This window comes from Triturus cristatus, chromosome 7, assembly GCF_964204655.1.
Source record: "Triturus cristatus chromosome 7, aTriCri1.1, whole genome shotgun sequence".
NCBI lineage: Eukaryota > Metazoa > Chordata > Amphibia > Caudata > Salamandridae > Triturus > Triturus cristatus.
In genome coordinates, this window is record NC_140590.1 from 556,817,877 (window position 1) to 556,832,530 (window position 14,654).

Below are 14,654 nucleotides of genomic sequence, written 5' to 3' on the forward strand. Positions count from 1 at the left end.
ATCCAACTATAATCGTCGTCAAGTGTGAGACTAACACTGCGAGACAAAAGGAAAATGCTACTTAGCAGTATGCATCTGTTCTTGGCATGTAGACCTGTAAAGTGATATGCTTGTGCATAGATCGCCATCTAGTGTTGGGTCCGGATGTTTGCACTTTGTTTTTCTTCGAAGAAGTCTTTCCAGTCACGAGGAAGGCGACTCCTCCCTTAGGTGATAGTGCGCATTGACATGGACTCCATTGTTAGATTGTTTTCCCGCAGAGGGTGATAATGGAGCCAGTTAGAGTAGTTAGAAGGAGATGTCCATGAATGTATGTATGTATTTAAGAAAGATGTAACTGCAACAGGTATAGGTACCCGGGGAGGTGGGTGGGCGCATATGACTCTACAGCTCTACATGCCAAGAACAGAAGCATACTGGTAAGTAGCATTTTCCATTCGAGGCATATGAGCTGTAGATCATATGCTTGCGCATAAACTATACAGCAGTTCTCTCCCAAAGCGGTGGTTAACCTGTAGCTGTTGCAGTAGTCTGAAATGGTGTACGTAAAACTGCCTGGCCTACTCTAGCTTGTTGTGCTGCTAACACATCCACTGAATAGTGTTTTGTGAATGTGTGAGGGGTAGACCATGTTACAGCTTTGCATATATCTATGGGTATATTCCCTAGGAATGCCATAGAAGCCTCCAGGTTATGTGTTGAGTGTGCTCTAGGTGGAACTGGTAATGTTCATTTAGCCTTTGCTTAGTATATCTGAATACCCTTCACAATCCACCTTGCAATACCTGATTTTGATATGTCATTGCCCTTGTGTGGTTGAGCAAAGGCTACAAAAAGTTGATTGGTGTTGCGGAAAGGTTTTGACATTTCAATGTAATACAGCAATGCTCGTTTGACATCTAGTGTGTGCAGAGCACGTTCTGCCACTGAATCTGGTTGAGGGAAGAAAACCGGTATCTCAACTGATTGATCAACCGAAAGAGACTCCCCTGGTAAGTTGAACTCGACTGATACCCCACGACCACCCCCATTCACCCTAACTGTGTACTGAGTTTATTTTCCTGCATAATTATATCGACTATTTTGCCCTTGACTCACCGGCGCTACCACATTGTTCTAACCGAATGCGTGCTAACACTGTATAATAGCAATCTCGCTTAATGTGACCAAACATCCTGTGCCTCATGAACATTATTTTTACTTATGCAGTTTGTATGATAGATATGTAACCTTCCCCAGTTACGGGTAGGTAATATGTTAGGTACACCTTACTAATAGCCTGAATCCTCTTTTGATAATGTCACAATCAATGACATTAGTATCTTGCCGGTGGCTTTTAGTCTTTGTATTTTTCTAAATCAACTACTTAAGTATATGGGCTTGTCCTAAGACTACAATTTTGTACCTGTAACTAATATGTACCATTTAAGTGATTTATGGGGTAATGACGTTATGCTAACCACCATGTGCCACTTAATTATTTTGAATTGACCTAATACTAACAATGGTATTCTATTGCATTTTGAATTACCACACACAATGTACCTTTTCCACCTCATTTGCTACTCAATATATACTCCCATGATTTGTGTTCAAATGACAATTTCAACATTGATACCGTATGTACTTTGAATTATCACTTACAATGTACCCCTTTTTCACACACCTACTCAACCTCCTCCTCCTCCTCCTTCCTTCGACTCACAATTTTCCTCCCATCTTCAACAATCCCCGTCACACCCCCGACCTTACTATGCGTCACCTTCGAATCACTCCACTCACTATATTAACCACTTATCTTGATTCTGTCCTATCGTCTTTCGCATCTTCTCTCTCTCTCTCTCTACTCTCAACTTATGTCTACTTTCCCTCCCCTTCCCCTCGTCCCATGTATTCTTCATATTCTCTAACTCCCTCTTCTGTACTTCGCACCTTCTAACTCCTCCTTTTGAATCTCATGACTCAACTGTCCTGTTCCTTATCTACTCACCACCTGCTTGACATACCTTTCCCCGCTCGCTCTTCTATACTTCGCAGCTTCTAACTCTGTCTTCTCAATCATATTATTCTCCAAGTGTCCTGTTCTCTTCATACTACCTCACTACACCGCCTTCAGCCTTGAAAAAGCCCTGGCTGTTCAGCCCCCCGGGCGAAACACGTGTCGGCTGTCTTTCTGCTCCTGCACATGACTTCAAATAAAAAGAAAAGAATGCCAAAGACGAGTTCTCATTTTCGCAGCATATATAACTCAGAAAACTAAATTTGGGGATTTTGCAACCCCTGAAATCTACATTCGGAAGAGCATAAAACCGATCACACAGCACGTGTCTTGTGGGAGGACGCCTAGCTTCCTTGATGATATTCATAGTGTCTGGCGGTAGGTTCACATAGCCAAACTCTAGGACTTCAGGTGCCAGATCACTAGATTGAGCTGGCTGGGATCTGGGTGTCTTATCTCGCCATGGCTCTGGGTGAGGAGACTGGGTGAAAGACGTAGTTTTTGATGAGGAACTACTGAAAGTTCCAATAGGGTTGTGAACCATGGTTGATGTGCCCATGTGGGAGCAACTAGGATCAGCGGCAGGGACGTTTCTTTGAGCTTCCGAACCACTAATGGAATGAGTGGGAGAGGTGGAAAAGAATAAGCAAATATCCCTGACCAATTCATCCATAGTGCATTGCTTCCGGACAATGGGTGTGGATACCTGGACTCGAAGTTTGGGCATTTTGTGTTTGGATGCATAGCGAACAGGTCTATGTTTGGGAAGCCCCACATCTGGAAGAATGGGAGGAGGACTTGAGGATGTAGTTCCCGTTCGTGGATCTGTTGTGTCTGGCGACTTAACAGATCTGCCATCTGATTGTCCACTCCTGGGAGGTGTTCTGCCAGGAGACAGATTTTGTGATGAAAGACCCAGCTACGGATCTGCTGTGCTAGCTGGGACAGTTGGAGGGAGTGTGTCCACCCGGTTTTTGAATGTAGTACATGGCTGTCATGTTGTCTGTACAAATTAGTATGGTTTTGTGTACTAACTGAACTTGAAATGCTTTGAGATCCAGAAGAATCGCTTGGAGCTCTTGGTGATTGATGTGAAACTTTCTCTGTTGGGGGCTCCACATGCCTTGAATTGTGTGGTTTTGGAGATGTGCTCCTCAACCGGTTAGTGATGCGTCTGTAGTCAGTACTATCTGTGGAACCGGTTCGCTGAAGGGCCGCACTTTTAACAGGTATTGTGTGTGCCTCCACTGCAGAGAGTAATGGGTGCGGCTGTCTACCAACACTACATCTGATACCGGAGCCTGGTTCCACTGACGTGCTAAGCATTCCTGCAGGGGATGCATCTGAAGTCTTGCGTAGGAAACTATGAGAAATGCAAGAAACCATCATTCCTAGTAATTGCATGAACACTCGAGTTGGTAAGGAGTGTTGAGGTTGAAACTGATACAGTACGTTCTGAAACGTCCCGAGCCTGGCTTGACTTGGATATGCTACAGCGTTGTGTGTGTGTGTCTATGGTAGCTCCTAGATAGTCTTGAGACATGGAGGGTTGGAGATGGGATTTGGCCTGATTTATTGTGAACCCTAGTTGGTGAAGGAGTTGCGCTGTTTACTCTGTGTCGCAGGCAACTGTTGTGTGAACTGGCCTTTATAAGCCAGATGTCCAAGTAGGGGAAGACGTGAATATGTTGTCTCCTTAGGTGGGCTGCGACTACTGCCAAGCATTTTGTGAAAACCCTGGGAGCAGTTGTCACTCCGAAGGGTAGGACTTTGAATTGATAATGTTGGCCTGCTACCACAAACCGGAGGTATTTGCAGTGGGCAGGGTGTATTGGTATATGAAAATAAGCGTCCTTTAGATCCACAGTGGAAAGAAAATCGCAGTGCTGAAGGAGAGAAAGCACTTGTTCTGTGTCACCATGTGAAAATGGTCTGATTGAATGTGGAGATTGAGTTCTCTGTGGTCCAATATGGGCCTGAGAGAGCTGTCCTTTTTGGGAATTAGAAAGTAGAGGGAGTACACTCCTGTTCCTTGATATTGGAAATGGACTGTTTCTATTTTACCTTTTTGCAATAACGAAAGAACTTCTTGCTTTAGAAGCGTAAGATGTTCTTGTGACATGAGGTGTGACCTTGGAGGAATATTGGGTGGAGTGCTTGTAAGTTTCAGGCAAAAACCAGATTGGATAATTTGTCGAACCCATTTGTCGGATGGAATGGTATTCCAAATGGGTAGAAATTGTGAGAGACGTCCTCCAACAGGAGTGGAATGATTGGGGGTATGGGAAATAAGTCATTGTTTGTTGTTGGTGGGGGGAGGTGCGTGTTGAATTACCTCTGCCTCTTCCCCTGCCGTTATTTCTTATATATCCTCCTCGAAAATATCCTCTTGAAGAGGCCAACTGAATGTTGCCCTTGTAAGAGGAGGAGGCATTGTCTGTAGAGATGTTTTTGGAGCCGCCCCTGTAAAATGAGCAGTGAAAGGAACCTCTGTTTGACGGTGCTTGTAAGGCCCCCATGGACTTAGCAACCTCTGTCTTTTTTCATCTTTTCCAAAGAGATGTTGCGTATCAAAAGGTTGATTAAGGATAGAGGCTTGTACCTCCGGTTTAAACCCAGAAATCCTTAGCCAAGAATGCCTATGAAGTAGTACAGTAGTGTTCACTGCCCGAGCCGCATTATCTGCCTGATCCTAGGCACATCTGATAGAGGAATTGGTTATTAATTTACCCTCTTGAATAAGGTCCCTTGCTTTAGCTTTATGATCATCAAGGAACTAAATGATCTTCTGGAGTTCATCATAATGAGCGCCATCATATCTTGCCAGTAATGCCTGGGCATTGGCAATGCGCCAATTATTAACCGCTTGTGATGCTATCTGTTTTCTGAAAGCATCCAATAATTTGGACTCTTTATCAGGAGGTGGGGCATCCCCTGTAGTTCGAGAGTTAGCCCTTTTACGAGCATTAGAAAAGACCAAAGAGTCTAAGGGTAACTAGCCTTTGATGTAGACTGGGTCATTAGGTGCAGCCCTATATTTCTTCTCTACAATGAGGAGTGATGATCATAGCTTTGACAGGGTCCTGAAAGATATCCTCAGTATGTTTAAGCAGGGCCTTTAACATTGGTAAGGTTGGGGGTGCTAGAGGGCGCACAACAAGATGGCCACACCCATGTGAGGCTCTGCCCGGCTGAGCCATTATCCGCCCAATATCCGCCTGGAATACTAGCCATCTGGAGGCATAAAGTGGTGATTCCTGCAGGTGAGACTCCCCTGCATCAGTTGGTGTGCTTGTGTTGCCCCCACCGCCTGCTGTTGTGGTTTACCAGCCATTATTACCAACAGCCGTCCGGCCACAACATGGCGGCACCTGTGAGGTCCTGAGTGCAGCCTCTACTACTCTCTGCTATGTCGGCGGCGGCACGTTCCATGCCAGCGACATTGAAGGCACGGACAGCGGCTCCCTGGTGTTTGTCGACCCGGGTGACGCTACCCTGGGCTCCGTGTGGTTGGAAGGTCCAACGACATATGGTGCTGTGTGGGCCCCGGGTGACCAGTCCCTCATGAGCGGACGGCGGCAGAGGAAGGCTCCTGTGCCCTTGGTGCTGGAAGTGGGGCGTGACTTGCGTTGGGCTTGTGTCTGTGGAGGCTGGCGTGGTCCAGGGCCTGAGCGCTGCTGCCGGGTGCTGAGGTGCGCAGGTGGCCGTGGCGGCGTCGCTGGGTCTAGCTGCTTGCTACTGTGGGCCCGCGGGCCTCTGCCAGGGTCGTGCTGACTGTTGCCTTGGTGGAGTCCTGCTTAATTATCCCCTACCTGCTGTCTGGGACCAGACCATCTGCAGCCTGTGATACAGCTTGTGCCTGCAGACTCTCACCGCTGCAACCTACTTGCTTTCCCCCTGCTGCAGAGGCTCTCGACGTGGTGCGGGTGCGCGTCCCTCCGCTCCACTACTGGTGGTGTTACTCTGTGTACACTGCGTGTTGCCTGCTGCTCTGTTTGGGGCTCATATGCGACCCCCCGGACTGCCTCTTTCTAGTGGCCTGGGCTCCTGCTTCTTGCTGTGCGCTTCTTCCCTTGCACCCTATCCTGCAAGGGCTAGTTGGCCACATGTCCCTGTGGATTCCCTTGTGATATTGCTTGCTGGCATTAGAACACTGAGCTCTCTGCTGGTTGGAGACGTGGGGCCTTGGTGCCGCCCTTGTAATGTGTTCAGGCCCACGCCGTGACTTCTTTGCGCGGATTGCACTCACATTCCGGTCCGCCCCTGCGGTGGGGGACGGTGGGTTCACCATTGCCTGATGGTTCAACTCATCGCACTACTACTTTTCGGCCTGAGGGGTTTTAGCTCAAGGGGCCCTCGCCACCCTTTTTCACATAAGATTGATTCAGTTTGTGGTCACTGTGGGTCGGACCGACAAATCCCAACCCTGCCTCACGTTTGAGGCACGCAAGCCCTCCAAGTCTTCACAGAAGGCAGCATCTGACTCTGAGGCCGATGCCCAGGATGATGGTCCTTCTACCATAGAAACCACACTTCGCCATGCAGCGTAGCCTCCAATCCATAGAGGGTACAATGGCGGCCGTGAATCTACGTCTTGATCACATGTCGTCCCAGCTCAAAAAACAAAACGCTCGTCTGGGGAAGTCGAGCAGAGAGTATCCGCCATAGAGGATGGATTGAGCGATGTTGCGGGGAAAACCCTAAAGGTTCTTGCTATTTTTCAGGCCAAGAATGAAGACTTGGAGGCTCGTTACAGACGGAACAACATTCGTATTACGGGGCTGCCAGAGTCCACGAATGTCGGTAAAATGGAGACTTTTGGGAAATTTGATTACGGACATCTTTGGCACTAAGCAACTTTCCGCCATGTTTATTATTGAGCGGGCCCATCGCTCCCCCGCAGCTCGACCTGTCCCGGGCGCCCCACCACGCCCAGTCATTGCACAAGTACTCAATTATAGGGACTGCGACACTATTTTACATATGGCCTGAGATAAGGGAACAACTAAACACCAAGGAAACACACACTCTTTTTTTCCCCAGACTTTACTGTTACCGTACAGGCAGCACAAAGGGAGTTTGGGGCTGTCAAAAAGTTTCTACAATCTGAAGGAGTCCCCTATGCCATGCTCTATCCCGCCCGCTTGAAAATAGGCCCAGATGGGGACTACAAGATCTTCACAAATCCCAAGGCAGCGCTGGAACATGCAAAACACTTAGAGAAGGCGACGCAAATCTCACACGCTATCCGAGACTGAGGACCAGTAATACAATGGGGGCAGTTGCTTGTTCTTTGTCCCATCACATGCCTGATTGGGCAGCCCTCTTTATCCCTCCGTGGAAGTGTTGTGCTTTCTATGCAATGTATGACCTCTCTTATTGCAGGTGGAACTTCCTTGTGTTTTTTTATGCACACTTGCCTTTTTTGCCTGGTAAAATGTCGGGTATGCTTCTGGATCAGGCACAGTTGTTGTTCTGATCAGCCACCTCCTACTTGTTAGGAGGCTAGTAGTTCTCCGACGTCCTCCTATGGGTGAACCCCATTTCTGCTTTGCTCTCCCTGTTTTTAGTTGTGGATGGGTGACAGAGGGTTGGGATGGCTTTGGCGAGTTGGGGACGCTGAAGTGGGAGGGGTGTCAGGGGGTGGAGGGCTTGGGGGGTCTTTTGGCACTTAGTCTATGGGTGTGGTATAGCTCTGTTTCATTTGTATGCTTGAATATATGTCTTCTTCATATCCAATTGTTAGGTTTCTCTCTTGGTGCAGGTCCCCATGAGTGGTAAAGTACGGTTCCTAACTTGGAATGTACTAGGTTTGAATACCCCTAAAAAGATTTGCTCGGTCTTTGCTTATCTTGACAGGATGAAAATGATCTGATTTATGTAGAAATTGAGAGGTCTGAGGTCCAGTGTTGGCCTTAGGGTCCAGTCTTTTTGGGGGATTAGGAAATACAAGGAGTAAACCCCTGTTCCCTGATGTTGTATGGGAACTGGTTCTATTGTGTGCTTTTGAAGCAGTGAAAGAACTTCTTGTTTGAGGAGTGTTAGATATTCCCCGGACATTGAACGCTGTTTGGGTGGTAGGTTGGGGGGGGGGGGAGTAGCAGTAAGTCCCAGGCAGTAACCATACTGGATAATTTGTCTTACCAACTTGTCTGTAGTGATGGACTTCCAGACAGGTAGAACTGTGATAGTCTCCCTCCGACCGGAGTGGAATGGTCTGGAGGGAAGTCACTGCTTCTTAGCGGGGGAGGTGCGAGTGTTGTTGTTACCTCGGCCTCTCCCTTTGTTGTTGTTTCCCCTGTATCCACCTCTAAAATATCCCCTGCTGGGGGAGGTTTGTGTGGTGTTTTTGTAGGAAGAGGAAGCAGTGCCTGCACCGATGTTCTTGGATCATCCTCTGTAGATGGAGCGTCGAAAGGAACCACGTGTGGATGGAGACTGTAATGCTCCCATGGATTTAGCAGTCTCCGTGTCCTGTTTCATTTTTTCTAGAGTGGTGTCTACAGCCGGTCCAAAAAGTTGTTGCTGATTGAACGGCTGGTTGAGGATAGTTGTTTGTACCTCCTGTTTTAAGCCCGAGATGCGCAACCAGGTATGTCGTCTGAGTAACACACTAGTGTTAATGGCTCTAGAGGCGGTGTCTGCTGTATCAAGGGCACACTTGATTGATGCATTGGTTATTAATTTTCCCTCTTGGATCAAATCATTGGCCTTGGTCTTATATTGATCAGGTAAATGTTGCAATAGGGTTCCCAGTTGGTCATAGTGAGCCCTATCATACCTAGCAATTAATGCTTGTGTGTTGGCTATCCGCCAGTGAATAGCTGCTTGAGCAGCAACTTGTTTGCCGGAAGCATCTAATAATTTAGACTATTTGTCCGGGGATGGCGCATCACCGGAGGTCTGAGAATTAGCCAGTTTTCTAGCGTTAGCTACCACTAGGGAATCTAAAGGGAGTTGACCTTTGATGTAGGCGGGATCATTGGATGCAGGTTTATATTTTTTATCAATTCTCAGATTGAGCATTCTAGCCCTAACCGGGTCTTTAAATATGTCGGGGGCATGTTTAATGACACCTTTCAACATTGGCAGGGTTTGTACAGTCTTTATTGACTGTCCAAAGGTGTCTATTAGAAGGTCCTCCTCTGCGGGGTCTGAATGCATTGGACCACCATGGCACAGAGCTGCCCTATTTACAAGCTGACTAAAACCAATATTGTCATCTAGGGCAGATGGCTTTGTTGGGCATGCATGGGGATCAGGGAGGTCTGGAGGGTCTACTGGGTCCTCATATTCATCCCAATCGTCCTGTGGTACGTCTGTGTCGGTATCAGGGGCTGTAAAGGGGTCATTGTTGCCTCCCCATTCCCTAAATCATCATCAACCTGTGGTAGTGGTGAGTTTGGTGGAAGTATAGGAGAGTGTGGAGGAGAGATAGGCTTGGTAGGAAGAATAGGAGAAGAGGGTTGTAAAGGTGAAGTAGCACAGCCCCTCTTAACAGGCACTGCAGGAATGCTTGGTGTATCCAATTTCCTCTTCTTGTGTGGGACAGTAGACACATGTCCTGTTTTAGGGTCTATGTGGAGTGTTTTTTTGTTTCGGATCGATAGGATCCGGTCAAAAAAGTTCTTCCTCTTCGGTAGACGCTTTCGGCACAGAATTTTTTGAGTCCGAGCGAGGTATGGATTTCTGATCCGGAGCCTTGGAAGGTGGTTTTGGGTCCTTCGGCTTCGATGTGGAGGCGGAAATCTTTTTTGGTTCCGAATGTGTTGGTTTCAGATCCAATGCCTTTTCCTTCAGCGCCGGGGTGGTCATTGCTGACTTCTTTTTGGGAGTAGGCTGCGCTCCAGACTTCGGTGCCGGTTGTGGGACACTGATATGCGGCTTGCTCGGTCCCGAGCTGCTTGAAGGCTTGTCCTTTTCCTTCGGAGCCGAGCCCGGGGGCGGGGCTCCTGAAGATTGTTTTCGGTCACGACTGGGGACAACAGGTGAAGTTTTGATCAGGGCCTTCTTTTTTGCAGGTGGGGTTAGGGCAGTTGTACTCACTCGTTGACCTGGAGTGATGGGGTGATCTGAGTTGGAGTCATCTATGTCGGACACGATTTCCAGATCCTCAGAATCCTCCTCCGGGACATCGGGGCCTTCATCGAAGATGTCCAACAGTACCAGAGCTGCTTGCTGCGCCATGATGTGTCGTCGAGCCCGGCGATCACGGATGGTCTTTTTGGATCGAAAGGAGGCGCATGCCTGGCAATTATTCTAGTCGTGCTCGGGCAAGAGACACAGGTTACAGACCTTGTGGCGGTCACTGTGGGAATTTAGCTCGACACTGGGGGAATTTTTTAAACGGGGTCCTTTCCATGAGCCGTAAGCCCGAACGGTGTCGATAGGCCTCGCGCCCGTGTCGACGACCGGAATGCAATATTTGGGGAGCGCGTCGAAGATCACGCGATCAAGAACAATACCGTTGAGTTATGATGGTTTTGTGCGTTGAAAAGGTTTGGAGAATATGGTGCCGAACCGGAGCGCAGAAGTTACATTCGAACCCGATGGCGGAAAAAAACAATCTGAAGATGGAGTCGATGCCCATGCGCACTATCGTCCAAGGGAGGAGTCACCTATCTCATGACTACAAAAGACTTCTTCCAAGACAACAAGGTGCAAGCATCCAAGCCCAAAACCAGATGGCGATCTAGGCACAGTGTACTATCTGCAGCTCATATGCCTCGAACAAGGCCTGTTCCTGTCTGATACAAGGGTAGGTGTGTGCGCGAGTCGTTACACGTTTGATACCACCATGTCATTCAGTCTAATACTAGGATGGATGTGAGGAGAGGAGAATAATAATAGGGGCACCTGCCAATCTCCTTGAATGCACACCAGTGAGTGTCCTTTCCTATGTGATAACAAGGTGCCTAACAATGAGGTGCATCTACATTAGACTAGAAAGATGCGCATGCCTTTACCTGTCGGATATCAGAGTTGCGAAGGCTGCATCCTTTGCTCGAATACTCCAGGACAGGGCAGATCCCAAGCGATTGTTGCGGACTGCTCTCATGGCCATTATCTTACAGATACTTCGCACTGGGGGGGCAGAGCAACACTGGTTAGCTTTATATCACAGTACCCAGCATGGTGGTTGCAATTCAAACTCTCATTATCTTACCCTAACAAAACAGTAGGGGGAGAATTACCTTGATCGGTCATCTGTCTCTGTTCGCAGATCCTCAGCACCTTCAGTGCTTTCTTCTCAGTGTTCAGGGGGATTCGCTCGATGTGCAACTCCAGATACACACGGCCCAACTCTGGACAATGATCAAAGTAGTCCACCCCCAACTGCCACATACTACAAGAAAAACCAAGACTAAATATTTCGCCATAGACTGTGAAAATTAGACAGGAATGTGAATATAGTACAAAGACTGGTGAGAAAAAGGAGAATATCCACATACAGTGATACACAGAAGAGAAAAGAATATTGTTATGTACAGTAACTGGCTGTAAAGAAAAAATTAATCTAGTGCCAAAGACTGTCGAAAACAGAATGTGAAAGCAATGCCACAAACGGTACATAACATGGAAGAACAAGAATGTTCTGTCTCAAGTTACAGATGATGAACTTGCATTACTGGGACTTACTATTGGTTCTACTTGTGGGTTCTCTGTCACCTAGTGATGGGACCGAAAGGAACACTTTACTTACAGTTTAGATATCAGTTTGTAGAATGCAGTGCTGTAGATTCGTATTCTCCACAGATCTGCCATCTAGCGTAGGACACGCATGATGCCCGCTGTTTTTCTTTTACGAAGTTTTTAATTTTGAGTTATGTTGCGACTTCCCTGAACCCTACAATGCACCACAACAAAGACAACACCCGAGATTGCCCCCCCACCCCCAATGGGAGAGCGTAAAAGTTCACAGGTAAATTGTGCAAAGGAAAATAATAATCTGAAGCATCTGCCTAAATCCGGCAAGGCAGGAGGGCACATATTAATCTACAGCACTACAAGCTACAAACCAATAGAGGCAGGATAAGTAACATTTTCTGTTTGTAGCATGTGCAGATGTAGAGCACGTGCTCTGCATAGACTACAAAGCAGTGCATGCCCCTAAAGTGGTGGATAGCGAGCATATGAGGCAGACAGATGTGTGGATTAAAGTACAGAGTACGGTTTGGCCAGCCTGCGCCTCTTGGTTGGTCTGAATAACCACTCAGTAATGTTTCGTAAAGTGTGTGGTGTTGACCAAGTGCAGCTTAACATATGTCTGTCAGTGGTATATTCCCTGAGAAAGCCATTGTAGCTCCTTCCTTTCTTGTAGAACGTGCTCTCAGCAGTGTACAAAAGTAGTTTTGCCAATGCATAAAAGACTTGTATATATTTAACTATGCACCTTGCCATGCCAGAATTTCGAAATGGGGTTTCCCAAGTGAGGTTTAGCAAAGGCAACAGTAATGCACTAAGTGATTCTACTTTGTTGCATACCACAAATGCGTAGTAGACTTGCATGCCTCAGGATTAGCACACACTACTCAGGTAGTTTAAGATATCCAAACTCTATGACCTCAGGTTGCGAAATCGGTAAGGTTTACTTCCTTGAGGTTCGGATGTCTCCGCTGTCTCTGTTGTGTTAGAAGATATGCCTTTATGGGAAGCTTCTTGTGTGGATGGACTGCCATTTCTTGAGGAACGGAAAAACAGGCTGTCTTGTCCATCTTGGGGTCACTAGAATGGAGTGTCAGACATGTCCCTGAGTTTCCTAACTACATAAGGAAGCAGAAGCAGTGGAGGAAAACGAAATCAATATCCATGACCAGCTCCACCACATTGCACTGTCCATGGACTTTGAGTGGGGGAATACCTGGAGGTCAAGCTTGGGCATTTGGCGTTTTCTACTGTGGCGGACAGATTGATTTTGGATGTTCCACCATTTCTGGAAGTAGTGCTGTAGTACGTGGGACCTCATCTCCCATTCATGTACTTGCTGATGTGTCTAGCTTGGCAGTTTGTTGCCCACCCGTATCGGATTTTAATTAAGAGCCGACTGCAAATGGCTGTTTGCCAAATCTTTTGGGCTAGGGACGACAGCTGATGTATTTCCATATTTTGGATATAATAGATGGCCTCGGAGCTCAAACTGGTCTAAGTTGAAGCAGCTAGGTTGAGGATGATTTCTCAGATGCCCTTTGTAGAAAAATCTGATTCCTGGCGTCAAAAGCTTTCCGGCTTTGGCTCGATGATCCAGAAGCTCGCAATGAACGGCTGGGCCAGATGGTACAAAAAAATAAAAAAATCTGATATGAGTCTTTGTCCTGCATTGTGGGGTCAGAGAGGCGTCACGAGATATCTTGAGAACACAAACCTATTTGAAGAAAAACTACTTGCAATGTCCACTCCCAACACTAGAAGGCATGTGTTCTATAGGTGCCAATGCTACAAACACTATTTGTATTCTGTTTTTCGGAGCTTTGCATCTCGGTGCCATACACACGTGTACTAATTGCCACACCCTATGTATACAAACACCGTTACCAGCTCTTTTCTGTCTGATGGCTGAGGGATCAGCAGCAAAGAGCCTAAGAAATAAAAGTATCTCAGTCTCTATGAATCTATCTTTATTCTGCTCTTATGTTTTACCTCTTGGTCGTTCTCATCTTGAAGAACATTTCCACTCCAATTTAAAATGACAGAAGGCATCATTAGGTCTGGGGGAAAGCCTCAAAAAAACATCCTTGCCAAATCTTGCACAGCATGAGCAGGTACATTCCTGGAGAATGCCTAATGGGATGGACCAGTCCCCTGCATGGTGACAGAAGTGCATCCCGGCCCTGAGCTCTACAGCTGCATGGATATCTGGACCCCTTGTAAAGAATTTTGGCCATGGGAAGACAAGGACCATGGGTGTGCTCTATGATCTAGGCCTGCCTCATGGTAATGCAGTCTGGTTGTACCAGGAAAGGTGACTAGAGTTCTTTCCTCGTGATGCCCTTCCCAAGCGTTAAGCGACACAAGCATTGAGGTGGCACATTCTGTGTTGCCTAGTGATCAGTAGTATTAAACTGACTTTTTCCCCTGTATCGCGGAGCAGTGCCACCTGACCCAGGCATTAAATTCTATGGCTGTGCACTTAACTGACTTTTGCCCTGCATGGATTGTGTGCAATGCCGGACAGAGTGTGATACTTGCGTGTGCGTACTGGGGTGTGTGTATGCCTGTATATGGTAAATAACATTGAGGCTTGGGAGTTCTATTCTGGAAAAACAAGACTTGGCAGGCTAAAAGAGATGAGGACTGAAAATCCCAAACCGGAAATGTGTACTGCTTGCATTCATGGGGGCTGGGGTGGGAGCAAATACTAAAGGTAGGGGAGCAGAGCTTCCTCTATGCATATTAAAGGTCTCTGATTCCACGAAGCGGTACTGGTCAGTGGGGCCTAGGCTAAGGACTGCAAATACTGCAGAACCAGTTCTGCTACGACACTCAAGGACAGAGAAGCATGGCTCCTTTTGTGGCTTGAAAAGAAAAAACGTTCACAGACAATCCAGTCTCTGGAGAAGGGACTCACTAACTCCAACCAAAAAGACCTCAAGTCTAAATGATCAGAGTTAGATTAGGTGAGGAGCCACCAAACAAAAAGGCAAAATAAAAAAGAAGG

At 47.1% G+C, this 14,654-nt stretch overlaps 1 protein-coding gene across 1 annotated transcript in view; it reads right to left on the reverse strand.

The window, feature by feature from the left end:
• The window catches only part of NUP85 (nucleoporin 85), a 352,506-nt gene that overhangs the window by 3,620 nt on the left and 334,232 nt on the right, over positions 1-14,654 (reverse strand). The window contains exons 14-15 of the mRNA XM_085617042.1: positions 11,194-11,345; positions 10,966-11,083 (exon numbers count right to left, since the gene is read on the reverse strand). Of these exons, the coding sequence (XP_085473168.1) occupies positions 10,966-11,083; positions 11,194-11,345 (270 nt within the window). The remainder of the gene's footprint in view (positions 1-10,965; positions 11,084-11,193; positions 11,346-14,654) is intronic.